The sequence below is a fragment of the Physeter macrocephalus genome, chromosome 11 (genome assembly GCF_002837175.3).
Source record: "Physeter macrocephalus isolate SW-GA chromosome 11, ASM283717v5, whole genome shotgun sequence".
NCBI lineage: Eukaryota > Metazoa > Chordata > Mammalia > Artiodactyla > Physeteridae > Physeter > Physeter macrocephalus.
Genome location: NC_041224.1, coordinates 179,466,316 through 179,482,961, shown reverse-complemented (window position 1 = coordinate 179,482,961; position 16,646 = coordinate 179,466,316). Strand labels below are relative to the sequence as shown.

Here is a 16,646-nt window from a genome sequence, read left to right as displayed (position 1 = left end):
CCGCTGAGCCTGCGCGTCCGGAGCCTGTGCTCCGCAACGGGAGGGGCCGCAACAGTGAGAGGCCCGCGTACCGCAAAAAAAAAAAAAAAAAAAAAAAAAAAAAAAAAAAAAAAAGAGCCCTCACGCCTGCAAAGCTGTATTAGCTTTATTAGTGGGAATTTATAAACTCTATCAGCTTTCATGTCACTTTCAGGTGGAAGACAGAAGAGGGCGGATGCGCTCGCTGAGTCCTGCCGGAGCAGGATTAGGACCAGGTTCTGACAGACGGGGGCGGGGCGGGACCTGCAGGGAGTGGGCTTGGGGGGAGAGCCTTAGTCCGTGAGAAATGTGGGGTAACATGCGGTGAATTCTTTAGCCACTAGAGAGTATGAGAAATATGCACCAAGAAAACTCATAGCAGAAAACTGCATACGCTTTCTCTCCTTATTTTTGAAGTAGGAAAAGGGCAGGGTATGTGTTAGGATTTCTTCACATGGTACTTTAGTTTGGAGAAGACCATCAAATACAGATAGGAATAAGGATGTGTCACCACTGAAGAAAAATATTAAAGAGGGCTTTTTAAATGATCAGTGCCTTCTCATTTTTCTTTCCTTATCTGAACATGTCTTCAGTTTAGTAGGAGGATAAAATAACACATCCTCACCCTAAATTGGAGTAAATACTTTGTGTGATACTGCAGTCTGATAAGATTTGGTACACTTTCTTGGGGGCTTCCAGAATGTTGGACAGAGCTGAGGCAGAGGCGCGAGGAGACCCCAGGGATGCGGTACAGGGATGGGTCACTCTGAAAGGGGCTGCAGAGCAGGGCAGCCTCCACCACCTCCGCAGGCAGCAGCTGAGGGATATGACCAGGGGCTTTTCCTGAGTTTTGGAGTGCGATGGGGGGAGGCTACACATAGAATTTAAAAGCTTAAAAAGAAAGGAGACATCAGAAGCAGTTTAATTCAAGAATACAGTATTAAGAATTTCTATTTTTTTAACTATAAAAATTACAATTTCACAAGAAACCTGTGAAAGACCACTAAAGGGACAGGAAAGACTCAGGAATTACAATATTTACCTTTTCTGGTCCAACAGTGACTTTTAAAAGAGTGTTCAAATGTTTAAACTAGCATCTAATACTTCTTGCTTTGTTACTCAATAGTAAAAACAACCCAATTAAAAAACGGGCAATGAATTTAAAGATATTTCTCCAAAGAAGAAACACAAATGGCCAACACACATGTGTAAAGATGCCCAAGGTCACTAGTCATTGGGGAAATGCAAATCGAAAAACACTCACTAGGATGGTTATTATAAAAAAGAATGGAAAATAACAAGTGCTGGCGAGGACGTGGATTAACTGGAACCCTTGTGCACCGCCGATGGGAATGCAAAATGGTGCAGCTGCTGTGGAAAATGGTATGGCATTTCCTCAAAAGGCTAACCACAGAATTACCATATGATTCAGCAATCCCACTACTGGGTATATACCCAAAGGGACTGAAAGCAGGGATTTGCACACACATGTTCACAGCAGTATTATTCACGACAGCCAAAATGTGGAAACAACTCAAATTTCCATTGACAGATGAATGAATAAACAAAATGTGGTCTAGCCATACAACAGAATACTATTCAGCCACAACAAGGAATGAATTTTTGACACACGCAACAATATAGGTGAACCTTGAGCAAATTACGCTGAGTGAAATAAGCCAGTCACAGAAGGACAAATCCTGTATGATTCCACTTACACAAGGTATCTAGAGCAGTCAAATTCACAGACAGAAAGTAGACTCGAGGTTATCGGGGGAGGGGGGGAGGGTAAGTGGGGAGTTACGATTTAATGAAGACAGAGTTGCTGTTTGGGGCAATGATAAAGTTTTAGAAATAGTGGTGACAGGTGCACAACAGTGTGAATGTAATTAATGCCACTGAACTGTACACTTACAACAGCATAGTTTGTTATATAGTATATTTTACCACAATTGAAAACATTAATAACCTAATATATCAAAAACCATTGAATCATACCTTTTTTTTTTTAAGTACAGCAATTTATTAAACAAATACCTTTGATTTTTCTGATTTTTGTCCTGGAACAGGAAGGAATACCAAAAACATTTTAATGCTGAGGACTAAAACCCCAAATTGCAAAGTGCAAGACGGCTGGTGAGAAGTAAACAAAAGTAATTGTGTACCATCCTATGAAAAGCAGGTCACATACAGAACAAAATTTGTTCCTGTACTATATCTACTAATTTAAATCATGACGCTAGTAATTATCAAATTACTACTACGTATTTTCTAAGGATTATATTATGTGTATAGGACTATATTCTAGGCTATATTCTAGTTCCTGATTGGGTTCACAAGAAATATAATTTACATCATGATGCTAATAAATATCAAATTACTACTAAGTATTTTCTAAGGATATATTATATGTATAGGACTATATTCTAGGCTATATTCTAGTTCCTGATTGGGTTCACAAGAAATATAAAACCTAGGTCTACCATATGAATCATACATTTTAAGTGGGTGAGCTGTATGGCATGTGAATTACGTCTCAATAAAGCTGATAAAAAAGTGTATTTATTCAAACGCTTCAACTGGCACCTGACACACCCGACTTTGTGAATCTTGGCTACAATAGGCTTTTTATTTTTAATAAAGATAAAATGCCAAGAAACTTAGAAATCTAAACACTGACCAGTAGCAATCTAACGTTCATTTATGATCCAATGATCATAAAATAGTGACACTATAACTTGGAAAGAATTTTCAAGACAGTAAAATCTCTTTAGTACAAGCATGTTGAATCCTTGCTACAATTCCTCCGACTGAAGTCAGTGATCTGTGCTGTTAAACCAAGGGACGTGGGAGTATTAAACCGCACATGATTTAGCAGGATGCCGTTCAGAGTCACATGCAACGAGGGATAAGACGGCCATCTTCTTACATGAACAATCACTTCGACAAGGGAACTTGTAATTAAAATCACTACAGTTTGAAAACTTGTAACACAGGAATGAAATCAGTTTGTGTTTACTAGTGTTATAACTTAAGATGAAGAAGCTGTCTTGGTGAAGCAGCCAGACTGCGATACTGACACTTAAGACACACACACTATATCACAAGGCCCTGACCAGAGAGGGTGTACTTACCGGTTCAGTGAGGGTGCTGTCCTTTTCTAAAAACTGCACTACACAGTATGCCAGCTACAGTAAGAGGAGAAAAAGTATTAATATTCCATTTTAACATGGAAATCCTGTATCACCGCTAGACATCTTCCTGTGGGGAGACAGGGCCGGACGTGATCAGCGCTGTCCCCTGCCTGCGCTGTCCCCCACAGCCCTTCTCCTGGGTGGACACAGGCTCCGTCCACTGGCCCCGCCGGAGGCTCTGGGAGGGGCTCTGAGGGAGGGACCCCAGGATCAACGTGCAACACAGACCAACTGCAAAAGGAACATCAGAAAGCTAAAATAAACCAGGAAACAGTCGTTTAGACCAACGCCGACAAGCCAGGCCAGGTTTGCTGGGAGTTTTCTGGTGCCCTTTTTGGAGACTGTAATGGACAAGTAATCTGACCGCTGGGAAAAAGCAAATTAAAATCTGTCTCCATCTTAAATTCCTAAACTATTAATTTCTAATACAGAACAACTAACATGATAACAAACTGGCTGGATGTAAAGATATTAGCAGTTAATAGGAATCAGAGGAAAAAACTCCAAGTAAAAGATTTCCCAGGAAGCCAGTGTCATTAGAATCATCTAAGGATACACCTTCTGATGCCAAGAGGCAAACTCCCCGAGGGAGGTCCCGCAGCATGGGGGTTCCTGGTCCTTGGACCCAGATGTGGGGCCCACCCGCCCTGCACCCACAGTGACGGCGGGCATCTCCCCAGAACCTTCTGCACTGCAGTCAGTGTAGCTTACGTTCTATCTGCACGGAACTTAGAATAGTTGAGAGTGAAGGAAAACGTAGACTTCCTGGGGAAACGCAGCTGACCAACCAGTCAGAAACCACTTATGGATCAGGTTTTCAGTATAACCACAAAGTTATAAAAACCCCCCAGTTTTTTTTTTTTTTTTTTTTAAATACCCTTTTTCTTTCTTTCTTTCTTTTCTTTTTTGAAATATATACTTTTTTTTTTTTTTTTTTTTTTTTTGGCCACGCTGCACAGGATGCAGGATCTTAGCTCCCTGACCAGGGATCGAACCCATGCCCCCTGCAGTGGAAGCACGGAGCCCTAACCACTGGACCGCCAGGAAGTCCCCAAACAACTTTTTCTTAAGCCATTTTACTGGCCGTGGACACAGAGGCGTTGTCTTTGAGGTGCTAGGTTTCAATCCCACCACAGGAAGCCTTCCTGAGAGGTCTTCCTGGACCCCTTCATCGCGTGAGCCACTCCCTTCTCAGTATTTACAACCAATTTTGAAATTCTCCTTTCCTGAGGTTTTTCTGATTTTCTCAAAAGCAATCTCTCTTTACTCCCTCATCCTTTCACTCACCACCAGAACCCTGACACCCAAGTCAACACTGTGAGAGAGGAGACAAAACACTCCCAGTTAGAGGCTGGGGCTCAATATCCTGAGTTCACTGATGTCCAAGCAGAGACGGACAAGCTCCTTCCTGGGGCCCACCAACACCACGGGAGGAGCGCTTACCTGAGGATGGTAGACGCTCAGAGACTTCACTTTGTGCAAAGGTAATAACACCTTCAATAAGAAAATCTTGTGCTCTTCTTTTAGTGGTAAGGCAAATCCATTAATTATACTGTGAAAACAGAATTTATCCAAAGTTTGAATATTTACAAATTCCCGATTAAAAAACATAATCTTTCTGTTTTTCTTTCAGCTTTTGTTTTCAGCATGAAAACCAGCAAGCAAACTATGTGTGTCGGAAAAAAGGAGGGAGGAGAGCAGCAGAAATTAAAAGATCATTAAATACCTTCAGGGAAGCACAGTCATTTTTATCTTGTAACTACAGGACAATTTAAAAATTCTGAGTTTGCAGGGAGCTACCGAGAAGCGCAGGAGTGTCTGGGGGCAAAACCTCCTTCCTTAGGCAGGGCCATGAAGACCGGGTAGTAGCTGGGGTGGAACAGCAGCACCTCACTCCGGCCTTCACCATCTTTGGGAATTCACACTTTCCCAGAGAAATCCTGCCTCATTATGCTAGTGCTGGCAGAACAGAGTCTGAGTGTGCAAATTGGCGTTGTTTCAAAATCAACAAGAAAGCTGTTCCCTTCCGCAAGGAAAGGGGGTCCCCTGCTCTTAACCTCCAAGCTGAAGCTTTTGTTTGTGACATCAAGTATTTTATCTATTTGGCTTTATAACGAGGTAGGTTCCTGCGAGCTGTAGAAGCAGCTCAAGCGATTTCTAAATTGGTCCCTCCTTCATGAGACTGGGGCACATGGGAGCTGCAGGCAGGGTTAGCCTGAAGTGGCCTCCAGGATGGTGTGTGCGTTCAAATGAGGGGACAGGAGAGGACCTCTGAGGCCCCTGCGTGCGGTGTGGCAGGCTCTCTGGACACTTTACTCAGTTCACCCCAGCCTCGCAACAACCTCAGACGTGAATATGAGCATCTTTCCATTTTATAGATAAGGAAACGGGAGGCGAGAGTGGTTAAGTAAGGCCGGCCAGCTGGTAAGGGCACCCACTCAAGCACTCACTACACTCTGCTGGGAGAGAGAAACCCGGGAATGTGTCAGTGTAGAGTTCTCCACGAGGACCGTCATTTGTTTTACACCATATCTGAAACAGCGAGGAGAGCTGTTCTCAGAAGGGCTGGACCACAGATCCACCACATGACAACAAGCTTACTGTGTTCAGATAGTTCTGGGAATCACTAGACGAACCACGAGTACAGTTTCTTCCCTGCAGGACTCCTCAAAACCTTTAGCTGCTAACAGACACTGAATCCCCAAGTAAGGTGCTGGGGAAAAGCACTTCCAAGCTTATTCAGCCGTGGAACCCTGAGGAACTCAGTTTGGGCATCAGTGAGTTAGGAGGTCTGACAGAAAACCTATAGGTCATTGATTAAAAAAAAAAAAAAAAAAAAAAAAAAAAGATAGCAAGCAAGAACTCTACCTGGATTAAGACGATGAAATTTTGAAATGTTAATTATTTTATAAGTATACATATGAAAAATTTATAAAATCAAAGCAACACATTAGCATTTACTCGATACCCCAAATGTACAATAAACGACCTATTCTTCTTCTAAGTGTCAAATATAAACCTTCTTAATGTAACTATTTTTAACACTGCTCTTGAGGAAATAATTGAAACTGTGTTCCCATAGTAATGCTCCTGAGGTACATGAAACAGAATCTATGTATGGAGCCATAGGGATGGGAGAGGTTTGTCATTTAGTGTCATTTAGTTCTGATCCAAGAGCTCACCAGCCCCGGCCATTAAGTGAGGCTTCTTTACGCCCTTTTAGAGAACCGTTTAGATTGCCTTGCCTTGGGGAGGGGGCTGTGGAATGCAATGAACTGGATCATTTTGGCATAAATTCCATCTAAGGCCTTTTGCTACCAATAACAAAGAGACAACTTACCTTCCCAGTATTTCCAGTAATTCTGCTATGCCATTGTGATGCTCTGTTTCATAAATAAATCTAGAAAAAGCAATTTGTCATTTAGAATTAGACACTGAAATAATGGCTGGAAAAGACTAAAATCCTCTGAATAAGAAAACAATGCTTTTAGGAAGAAAACCACGTAGCCAGGCAACAATAAGCAAATCTATTTGTGAACACTGTCTGGGGGCACTGCTAATTGTTACCAGAGAGACTCCTCAAAGCCTGGACATGCACACTTGGCGGGCAGAGAGCATGGGCTTGCTCAAATTTCTCCCTAATGTTTCATTTTGAAAGTCTCAAACATCAAGTGAAAAGATATTTACAGTGAACACCTGTGTTTCAACCGCCCAGATCTGGCAGCGAACAACTTGCTATTTGCTTTATCACACATACATCTCTCTGTCCATCCCTTAATCCATTTTATTTCTTGCTGCATTTCAACCTAAGTTGACCTCTGACTCAATTTTAAAGCCTCCAATATTTAGCACAGTCTCTGCAAAGGGTACAAGTTACTTCCTCACCACTGGGGTCGTCTCCCCTGCTTCCTCACTGACACCTCACACTTTCCCTATGCTGCTTCAAGTGCCATCTTCTGAAACCCCCATCTGAGCAGCCCGACTCACTTGCCCCAAGAAACCGCTCCCTCGGGGCCCCCGTGCATGCTCCCTGGGGCTCCCAGCAGCTCCTGCACCCTGTGTCAGCCTGAGGATGGGGACGGGCACTTATTGTTACTGTGTCCCTGGTGCTAGGGCCGAGCCTGGCATCTGACCGGTGCTTGAACCACGACTGCTGAATAAACTGGGCCCAGGGAGAGGGAACAGGGACAGGAAACAGGAAAGCATCTTCTCTCTCCAAGGATTCCTCAGAAACGACCTGCTCCTGCCCCACAGCCTGGCTCACCTGGAGTCAGGCTAAACCAACACACACAGCGAATTCTGCCTGAAGCAAGAGGTGTCTGGGGTCTGAAAACGGTTCCTGCCTATCAGACAAAAACTACTAGTTTAGAGCCAGCTCTAGGCCAAAAATAAGTGTTTGTGATGATTAGAATTTTTCATTGTCCCTGTTTGAAACAAACGGAAGAGTGACCTTAAGGTCCAGAACAGGTCAAACACCCACAAAGTGTGACGTACTCCTGAGAAGCGGGTCTAACGTCTCTAGGTTTTTGACAGATCTTTCAAAGGGGGGGCGTGTGGAGCGAGGAGAGAGCCCATTTTGTCTAGAACAAAGGTGGGCGACGGGCGGGCAAGGCAGGCACGCGGAGGCTCGGACACCAGCTTAGACAGATCGGAGTTGAGACCACAGGGACCGGGGTCAGAACCACGGAGCAGCAAGACACAGTGACAGGGAAACAAACGTGGCCACAGCACAGAGCCGAGGCAGGAAAGTGCCCGTGAGGGACCCCGGCAGCCCGGCTGGTCAGATCAAGGGCAGCAGGGGACAGGCTGCGCTGCGCGTGGGGCACCCGTGTCAGCCTCAGACACGTCGGCCCCGCCACTGCCCCTGCCCTGAGATGGAAAGCCGGCCTCGTGGGAGCCCCAGCCTCCCTGGGCATCTACACGGGGAGGCGCTTTAGTTTGTTTCTGAAACTCCACCTGAGGCTCCCTTCACTTCACCTGTTTTATTTGAAATACTTAAAACAGTTTAGATGTACAAAGTAATAGTGCAACGACCCAATTTCAGTCCCTCTTCCTCTTGTTTACACCTGGAGGGCTGTGCAGGCGGCAGGTGGGCGAGGCGCCTGAAGCCTAGGTGCTTGGCGCCGGCTTCTGGCATGCGGAGGTGGCTGAGCCCCTGGGTACCACCTGTGATCTGTCTCCAGCAGTACTAACGTTTAAATAAGGACAGCCTTCAGCCAAAAGCCATTTTGCTTTCCTGGATCAACACTGCTACATCCTCATGGGTCAATTCTTCATTCCTGATTACTCTGTAGATTTGGAGTAGGTATAGGAAAGAGAATGTACGTGTAGTTCCCCTTCTTTCTTTCTCCGGAGGGAAACAAGAAAGCGGGGTGCAAAACAGGAAGGAAGCCCTAAGGGCCCATGCAGAGCAGGCTACAGTGTTCCTCCCTCTTTCAGCAAAAAGGAACTAGGACTCTCCCCAAACTGAGCTGGAACCTGCCTGTGAAGGACAGTCTCCAAAACGGACGCCGTCTATTCCTCTCCCTCCAGGAGGACGTGTTCTGTGTCTCACACGCAGAGGTGGAAGTCACTCGCCCTCGAAGCTGGGCTGTCCTCAATTCCCTGAGTGGCTCTATCGATACAAAGGGGCGAGGCCGGTCCGCATCAGGCCCGGCCAAGCCCTGAGGAGCTCTGGCAGCCACTGCAGAACTCTGCCTGGGGCCAGCCATTCAGTTCACGGAGCCCCGGGCAGGTCACACAACGAGAGGGATGGCAAACAGCTGATTTAAGCGCCCAGGCCGCGGGGTTTGTTCGGCAGCGGCAGGGAGAACTGAAGCCCAGGCCCCCGCTGCCACCCAACTTCAGGCTCCACTGTTTGCCAAGCAGGCACGATCCCTCACCCAGAGCTGCGTTCAACTCACCTGCGAAGATGCTGACTGGAGTGAGAACCCACAGACGTAAGTAGGAACCTCACACTAACACTTTCAGGAAGGTCAACCAAACACGCCTGCAATACTGTCTAACCAGCCGTAGCTACACCACGTGGAACGCAGATGAGCGGAATATCGCTCTCGAGATCATTTGCAATTTTTCTCACATGGAATGAGGAGGGGGCGGTGCTGAAGGTGGAGACCCAGGCCGGTTGTGGAATCCACAGAACCTGCTTCCTCCTGATCGTACGCATCAAGCACGGTTTTTACAGAAAAGACTCCTGAAAACAAAATGAGGACACCACACACTCCAGCCCTGAGTGCTCAGTGAGAGCCGAGCTGCGCTCTGCAACTTCTGAACAACAGCCTAGTCAGGTAGTTCAGTTACTAAGTCAAGGTTCCTTAAGGTATGAGGCATTCTCTACCTCCTTCACGCAGGCACTGACTGGTGATTCTGCACAGAACCTACGTGAGCAGGGAAGAAACCTTCAGGCAGAGCTTCCATTTTAGCCTAAAAGACTGGAACTGAAATCCTACCTGTCCGCTGTTGATTAAACAGTGTATGCTACGCTTTGATAGATAAGTACGTCGGCCAAGGAACAATCTTGTTAAAAAGGAAACACGACACCAAGAAATACAAAATAGGAATATAACATTTAGGAAACACGATGCCACCACCTAAGCCGGTGTGTCCAGCCTGGGCTCCATCATATAAACGGGCCGTGGGGAGCTTGGAGCGAGTCTGAAGGGAAGCCACGTGCGAGGTGGAGGTTCCGACACCTAAAGGCCACATCACGTGCGAAGATAAGGGGGGTGCTGGACCTTCCGACTGCAGGCGGGCAGGGCAAGGGACAGCAGGGACAGGCCGCCCGTCACCGCCAGGACTCAACACTACCTGCGGCATCCTGGAGTGAGGGGCATGTGGGGTAAGCTGTCCCCTAAAAACTCACGGAGTCAACTGCTCGTGCAGCGAGCGTTCCAGGGACAGAGAAGAAACCACGCTAACGGTTTCATCCATCAACGTTTATCTGGAGCCCCCAGGAGCCAGGCGGGAAGCTGGGGCTGTGAGATAAGCGCTGGCTCGATGCCTGCCCTCTCAGGAGGCCGGACCGTCCGCCAAGCTGCGGGCCTTCCTGGTGCAGGGATGTCTCCGGAAGCCTGGGAGGGTGAGGAGAAGGGCTGGTGGAAGGGAAAGTGAGAACGTTCCAGGAGGATCAAGCGAGGCTGCGAGGCCCTGGTGTAGAAGGAGCCCGGAGCCTGAGGGGCACCCGAGGGCTCGCCCAGGACCTACACCCGCTCGTCCAAGGAGCGTGTCGGCATGGGAGTTGGCGGACGGAGGGGCGTTAAGACCTGAGACTCAGAGGGGTGGCGACAGGGAGGCTGTGTGAGGGGTCACGGGGTCAGGCTGAACACGGAGCTGGACGGCCAGAACATTCCTCCAGGAGCCCTGGGGCGGGGCCCTCCCCACTAAAACAGAGCCAGGCCTCGGCGGCCCTGCAGGCCTGGGGATGCTGCGACCGCTGAACACCGCGCTGCCTCAGCCACCGCTTCCAGCAGTGCGCGGCGGGAGTCTCCAAAGGTTCCCCCCTTCACGCCTCACTCCTTCCTTCTTTCACTGAGACCCAACGGGGAGGAACGAGCACCACACAGGCGCGAGGAAACCGCTGGCTCTGGATGGATCGATTCATCCACATCCAGAAGGAACCACATTCAGGGTGGCTGGGCCTGCCGGTAAAAGCCGGAACAAACAGCGGGTGTGAGCTGGGGGGCGGGCGGAAGGAGGGAAGCAGGCACAGAGGGAAGGGGGCCCTGCCCAGCGCAGAGGCGGAGGTGCAGACGGGGGCCCGCCTGCACACGACCAGCCAGCTGCTCAGAAGCAGCCATGCCTGCTCCTCAGCCACTTTGCTAAAGGAAACGATGAGGTGGGGCGCGGATGTGAACCGGGGCGTCGGCACGCATAAAGGGAAATGTCACCCCCACACTGACTTACCTATAAAATATATTATTTATCTGTTTTCTGATGTAAGCTCTTAAGCCTAAGAATTTTCCATAGATTCGGTGAAGGGTAGTTTTAAGAAAATCTCTCTCGCGAGGATCTTCACTGTCAAAGAGCTCTAAAAGCTTCAAGAAGAAAAAGACACTCAGTGATGCGGTATTCTCTCTAATGGTAGATTAGAGCGTTTGTAGTTTCAGCTAACTTGTACCTTACCTGCAATACAAACTTCTGATCAATATATTTCTTCGCTATATTAGGTTGGAAATCTGGAGACTCTAAAAATCTTAAGAAAAACTCATAAACAAGCTAGGAGGAAAAAAAACCACAATGAGTCAAATAGCATGGTATTTTATTAAATGGAGATTAAAAATACACCATGAGTTGAATCTTTGTCTGCAAATATCAGCCTTAAAAAAAAGGGCACATATCTAAAGGATTTATGTCAAGTCACGTGGCTTAATTATAACTGATGATGGTAATTGTTTTATTTATTAGCTAAGAACCACAGACTATATCCTTAAATGGCATTTAAACAAATGATTTCCATGGCTGTTGTCACCAATGCTCAGAGACCACAGTGCACAGCAGCCATAAGCCGGGCTGTGACCAAATTCCAGGTGGGATTTGCAGCCTGTCACCTCCAAGTGTCCTTCCTGGCAGAAAGCCAGGTGGACAGGAAGCTAGGAGTGTTAGGTGAGCAGGTCACAGACACAGTCACCCGGGCCGGGACGTTCCTCCCCCTTCATGAATGGTTACACATGACACTGTGGGAGGGGACGTTCTGCTGCCGATATGGCCCTTCCTGTCTGTTCCCCATCGAGCTCCTTCCCAGGTTTTTCACCTCCCCGGCTCCCCTCCTTCAGCCGACCCTGACCTCCCGATCTAGCTCGGGGGCATGCGCCCTGCCCAATCAACCTTCCTCCTTAAAACCGTGTTAGAAAAAAAGATATCAGTCAAGCAGATGGGCCTGGGGCGCACAGCAGGCACACAAACCGAGAAATGTTTGCAAGACCTCCATGTTTGCAAGACCTCCGACCTCAATTCCACGGTCACTTTCAGTGAAAATACACGGACAATTCTGTATCTTTGTAGTTTCTGCCGAGTGTCCAAACAAACAGAAAGCCATTAAATGTTCTCTCTTTTGCTAAAAGACTTCTCTCACATGTACAGGTTTGCAGGGTCTATGACACCGAAGTGCAGAGGCCCATCTGCGACCAGCTGGAGAGGCCCAGGCCCAGGGCTCCTGCTTCGGAGGACCCCCCGACCCCACGCTGACCCCCGCCCTTCTGTTTCTGGTGCACCCCCAGAGTCCAGTACCTGCAGGTGAGGCCAGGCTGCTTCTAACGTTGGCTCATCTTCCTCTGGGTCAAATTCTGCTCCCGTAGGGTTGGAGGAAGGTGGTAATGTTCGAAACATGTTAACTGCAAACTAAAATCCACATATCCTATAATTATAACCAGGACATTAAAAATATTTACAGAGAACATTTAAAACAACCTTAAGGAGTTCTAATGATAACTGCTTCCAGTGGTTACCTGGCTCGTCCTTATTCTCAAAATTCAGAAGTGGTGTGGGTCCTGAGAGCCGGGGTCAAAGCCACGGCTAGACCCACGGCCGTGGACAGCCAGCCACCAAGGTTCCTGCCTGACCTTTCAGATAACCAGTGCCAACAGATGCTGATGGGCAGGGATGACACCTAAGGCCTTTGTTATATCCAGCAAGTGCAGAGCAAGGAGAAAGTTCAAAGCGCTAGTAAGAAAAGGGTGAGATTACGAAAGAAACAGCAGAGATCAAAGAAGTGAACACGGTGAGAAAATGGCAGAGGCCGCTTCAGAGGTTGTGCACAGCTTCCCTGCCAAAGTCCTCTGCAGTGACAGCGAGCGACAAGACAGAGTAACTTCCAGGTGGGCGGCTAGAGGGTCGTTTCCAGAGAAAGGGCCGCAACGGTAGCAAGGAGAGGAGTCGTCACGTCACGGGACAGCGTGGTCCGTGTGCCCAGGGACTGGACGGGACACGCGAAGAGGAGACTCCTCTGGAGTGTGGACGATTCCCTTGCATGCCTCACGGCCCTCTTCTCTGCTCTCCACCCTGGACTGTCCCTCACCACTCTCCCCCACCCCAGGCTCCAATCAATCTCCGTTTCATAAAAATCAGCGTGCTTTATTTACAACAGATGTTTTCTACATAAAATCCACAATTCTTTGGAGCACAGGTACATTTTACTGCCTGTGTGGTTAATATCGAAAAAGCACAACATATATTGACAGGTTCCTGATATAAATGGAGAAGTCTAGTTTTTCACTATCACCAATTTATAACCTATGTTTCTTTCGGAGTCAGTTTAAATATGTTACCTCACCGAATCTTCGAACACGCCATATGCCAGTTACAGAGCTCGACTCCAGTCATCAAAAAAAGCCCTCCGTCCTTCCAAGCCCAGAAGCACAGAATCAAAACACCCGACCTACAAGATGGAATCCGACTCCACTACAACAGCGAGGGTCTCTACGGTGAGTTCAGAGCAAACCTGGCTGTTCAGATTACAGTCTTGTAAAGACCAAGCTAAAACTCCATGGCACCCGTTTTGTTTTATCCTGTCTTCCTGCAACGCCATTTTCCATGAAGAAAAACACACACTCCCCAAGTCCTGGGCTCTAGAAGCTCCGAGCATCAAATGTTTGCTCTCTGCGTCGTGAGACAGGAGCAGACGCAGACAGTCCAGGAACGGGAGCAACAAAGAATGGCTGGAACAAGTAACTAAACGCCAGAAACAAGGAATGAAAGGAATCTTTTAATAGAAATATGAGTAATGCTCCTCTGACGTAAGTAAAAAGAAGAGGAGGTCTGGAACCGGTGAATGGGGTGTGTGCACAGGGCCCCGCAAGAGGCCTCCCAAACCATAGTGACCGGCGAACACAGGCTGGGACAGGTGTTGTCAGGTAGAAGGGGTGCGTCCTCCATCGCTGGTCCCCGGGGCCCCCGATCCAAAAGCCCACAGAACAGAAGAAGGGGACGATAGGAGCCCAGCCCCCGACTCCTCCGGGCCTGCGGGGTGGGGATGGGGGCAGCAGAACCAGCCCTGTCACCCCCGGCCGTGTAGTGTGGAGAGGACAGGGTCAGAAAGGTGCTCAAGGCCTCTGTGGGGTGCAGCACTCCTGGGGGGGGCTTCCCAATCCTCTCCCTCAAAGCCAGTGATCGGGGGCTCCAAGAGTCACCCAGAGACCAGGGTGGGGACCGTGGACCCAGGCCGCGTCCCCGGGGGCAGAGGTGTCTGTGGGCACCGCCGCGCTGCCCCTCTGGGAGACTTGCCCGAGTGCCTGTGACATCGTGGCACAGGGCACCTAGAGGGGAGCACACACGCACACGGGCCACCTCGGAGGCTGCACGTGAGGGCCGCGGGGGTCGGGGGAGAGAGCAGCGGTCAGCTCGCCCGGGCAGGGGCTGGAGGCTGGGGCACAAGGGGGGATGGCTGCCCCTCAGGGAGGGTCTTTTGGGAAGCCCAACGCTCTCCGGAGCACTGATGCCCCCTGGGAGGGGCCGCCGCCCGGGCAGAGGCCAGGCTGCCGCAGGACATCAGGCACAAGCGCTGCGGCCCTCGGCCCCTCCTCTCCCGCTTCAGGTCCCTCGCCGGCCAGGCTGCCCAAGGGGAAGGTGGGGACAGATGAGGTTCTGAGTCGGGGATTGAAGCGATAAACTAGGTGCGACAGCTGGAACCAGAGGGGCAGGGGAGATATAACAGATCGTGATTAAAGGCGATGGCTGAAAAAAATAAAATGTACCCGTCTGACGGCTTAGAGTACCCATTATTCAATCAGACAGCAATCTGAGTGTCACTGTGATGGCGTTTAGTAATTGTGGTCACATCTAGATCAGCTGACTTTAAGTAAAGGAGAACGTGGGTGGGCCTCAACCAATCAGTTGAAAAGTCTTCTAAGAGCAAAACTGGTTTCCCTGAGGAAGAAGTAATTCCACTGTGGATGGCAGCGTCTGAGCCTGCCTCACGGAGTTCAGACTTGCCCCGTCTGACTCCACAAGGCATAATAAGACAGTTCCTCAAAAATCCACCCACCCATCCGTCCACCCCTCTTTCTGTCTCTGTCTGTCTCCATCCTTCTGGTTCTGTTTCTCTGGAAGGACTCTGACTGATCCACCCGGCCAGCTGAGATTCCTGAGTAACCTGCTGTAGTAAAGCTAACGATCCCAGCCTCAGGTTGAAGCCCCACGGCACAGTGTGCAGTCAGCTACAGCCCGTCCGCACCAGCTACACAGCCACCGAATCCCAGGTGCTAAGTCAGGGGGCCTGCAAGGGGCCACACACCAACTTGCTTTGAATGCAAAAGTCCCCTTTTCATGTCCTGGGAGGATGACCATCCTCGAACCAGGAAGTTTTATTACTGGCCAAATCTAATGGATAAAAAGTTATATCTTTCACACAACAACAAAAACCTCACACTGTAATTTCTACCCTCTTTTCCTACCACATTAATTTAATGCTCACCTCTAGAAAAGGCTAAAGATACTAAAAACTAATATGTAGATTGAAGAGCAGAAAGCAAAAAGCAGGCCACCTTGAGCTGTCCGTGGGCTTCCAACTAACCCACCAACGTTTCTGAGCACAGCAGCTTCAGGGGTCAAACCAGTTGAGTGCCGTGGTGTTGACATCTGCATGCTGTCTACGTGCGTGGAGTTTAGTCGGAGAGCCACAGAAGGCGACCGTTGTCGGCGTCACGCCATGGAAACCAGAGGGAATCTGTTTCTACTGTAGGTCTAGAAGTCTTAGATCTGACGCGGATCACGCAGACGCATCACAACCTCTCGGCTGAGACACTCTGATTCGGAGCGCACCGTGATCCCTGGACACGGAGCTAGAATCAGCTCTTGCACAGAGAGAGGCAGCGTGGCCTCAGGGGGCAGCCTCGCCAGGCCCTCTTCTCACTCAGACCAGGACCCGAGACTGAGAAGCCTGCTCAAGCTTTGGTTTTCTCACCTGCTGAAAGAGGGTAAACCCTTTCTTTGCGCTGGGCACGTGTGAAACAGACACGTCACCACGCGTGCAGGTGTGCACGTATGTGACCCACGCAGCCCCCGAGTGTGGCGTGGACGGACCGTGGTAGTAGGAAGCACCTGCTTGTACAGCTTTCTTGACATTTCTACTTTCAGTATTTAAACGATCCTGCAGATGTTCTTCTCCCAGTTGCTAAATTTATTGAATAAATGCAAACCAAAATGGCTCAAGAAGTGTTTATGCAAAATTCTCACAATTCAATAACACGCAGCCTTTCTATACCTGTAAGATTCATCACCAGTGGGTGAAGTAATAAAATATTCATGCTGTGACACAAGTGCAGTACAGTGGAACATATAAAGGTTTAAGACAGGAAGAGATACGCTCCAAAAAGAAACGCTGATAATCTAATTTCAGAGACAACAAGGAAAGAAAGGTTGATTATTCAGTTCTCCGTTTAAAACCACAAAGGTTTTCTCTTTTTTTGGCGGGGGGGGGGGGGGGGGGGGGGGGGGGCTGCC

The 16,646-nt window shown here is 48.7% G+C and overlaps 1 protein-coding gene across 15 annotated transcripts in view; it reads right to left on the bottom strand.

Moving 5' to 3' along the window:
- Positions 1-16,646, bottom strand: part of PPP2R5C (protein phosphatase 2 regulatory subunit B'gamma) — a 130,958-nt gene that overhangs the window by 16,852 nt on the left and 97,460 nt on the right. For 10 of the 15 annotated variants that reach the window (XM_055088720.1, XM_055088723.1, XM_055088722.1 and 7 more), the window contains 7 exons: positions 12,438-12,548; positions 12,072-12,215; positions 11,334-11,396; positions 11,115-11,245; positions 6,553-6,612; positions 4,656-4,764; positions 3,153-3,206 (listed from right to left, as the gene is read on the bottom strand). In XM_055088720.1, the coding sequence (XP_054944695.1) occupies positions 3,153-3,206; positions 4,656-4,764; positions 6,553-6,612; positions 11,115-11,245; positions 11,334-11,396; positions 12,072-12,215; positions 12,438-12,548 (672 nt within the window). Of the gene's footprint in view, positions 1-3,152; positions 3,207-4,655; positions 4,765-6,552; positions 6,613-11,114; positions 11,246-11,333; positions 11,427-12,071; positions 12,216-12,437; positions 12,549-16,646 lie in introns of all 15 variants that reach the window. The other 5 variants (XM_055088728.1, XM_055088733.1, XM_055088724.1 and 2 more) reach the window with 4 other exon arrangements.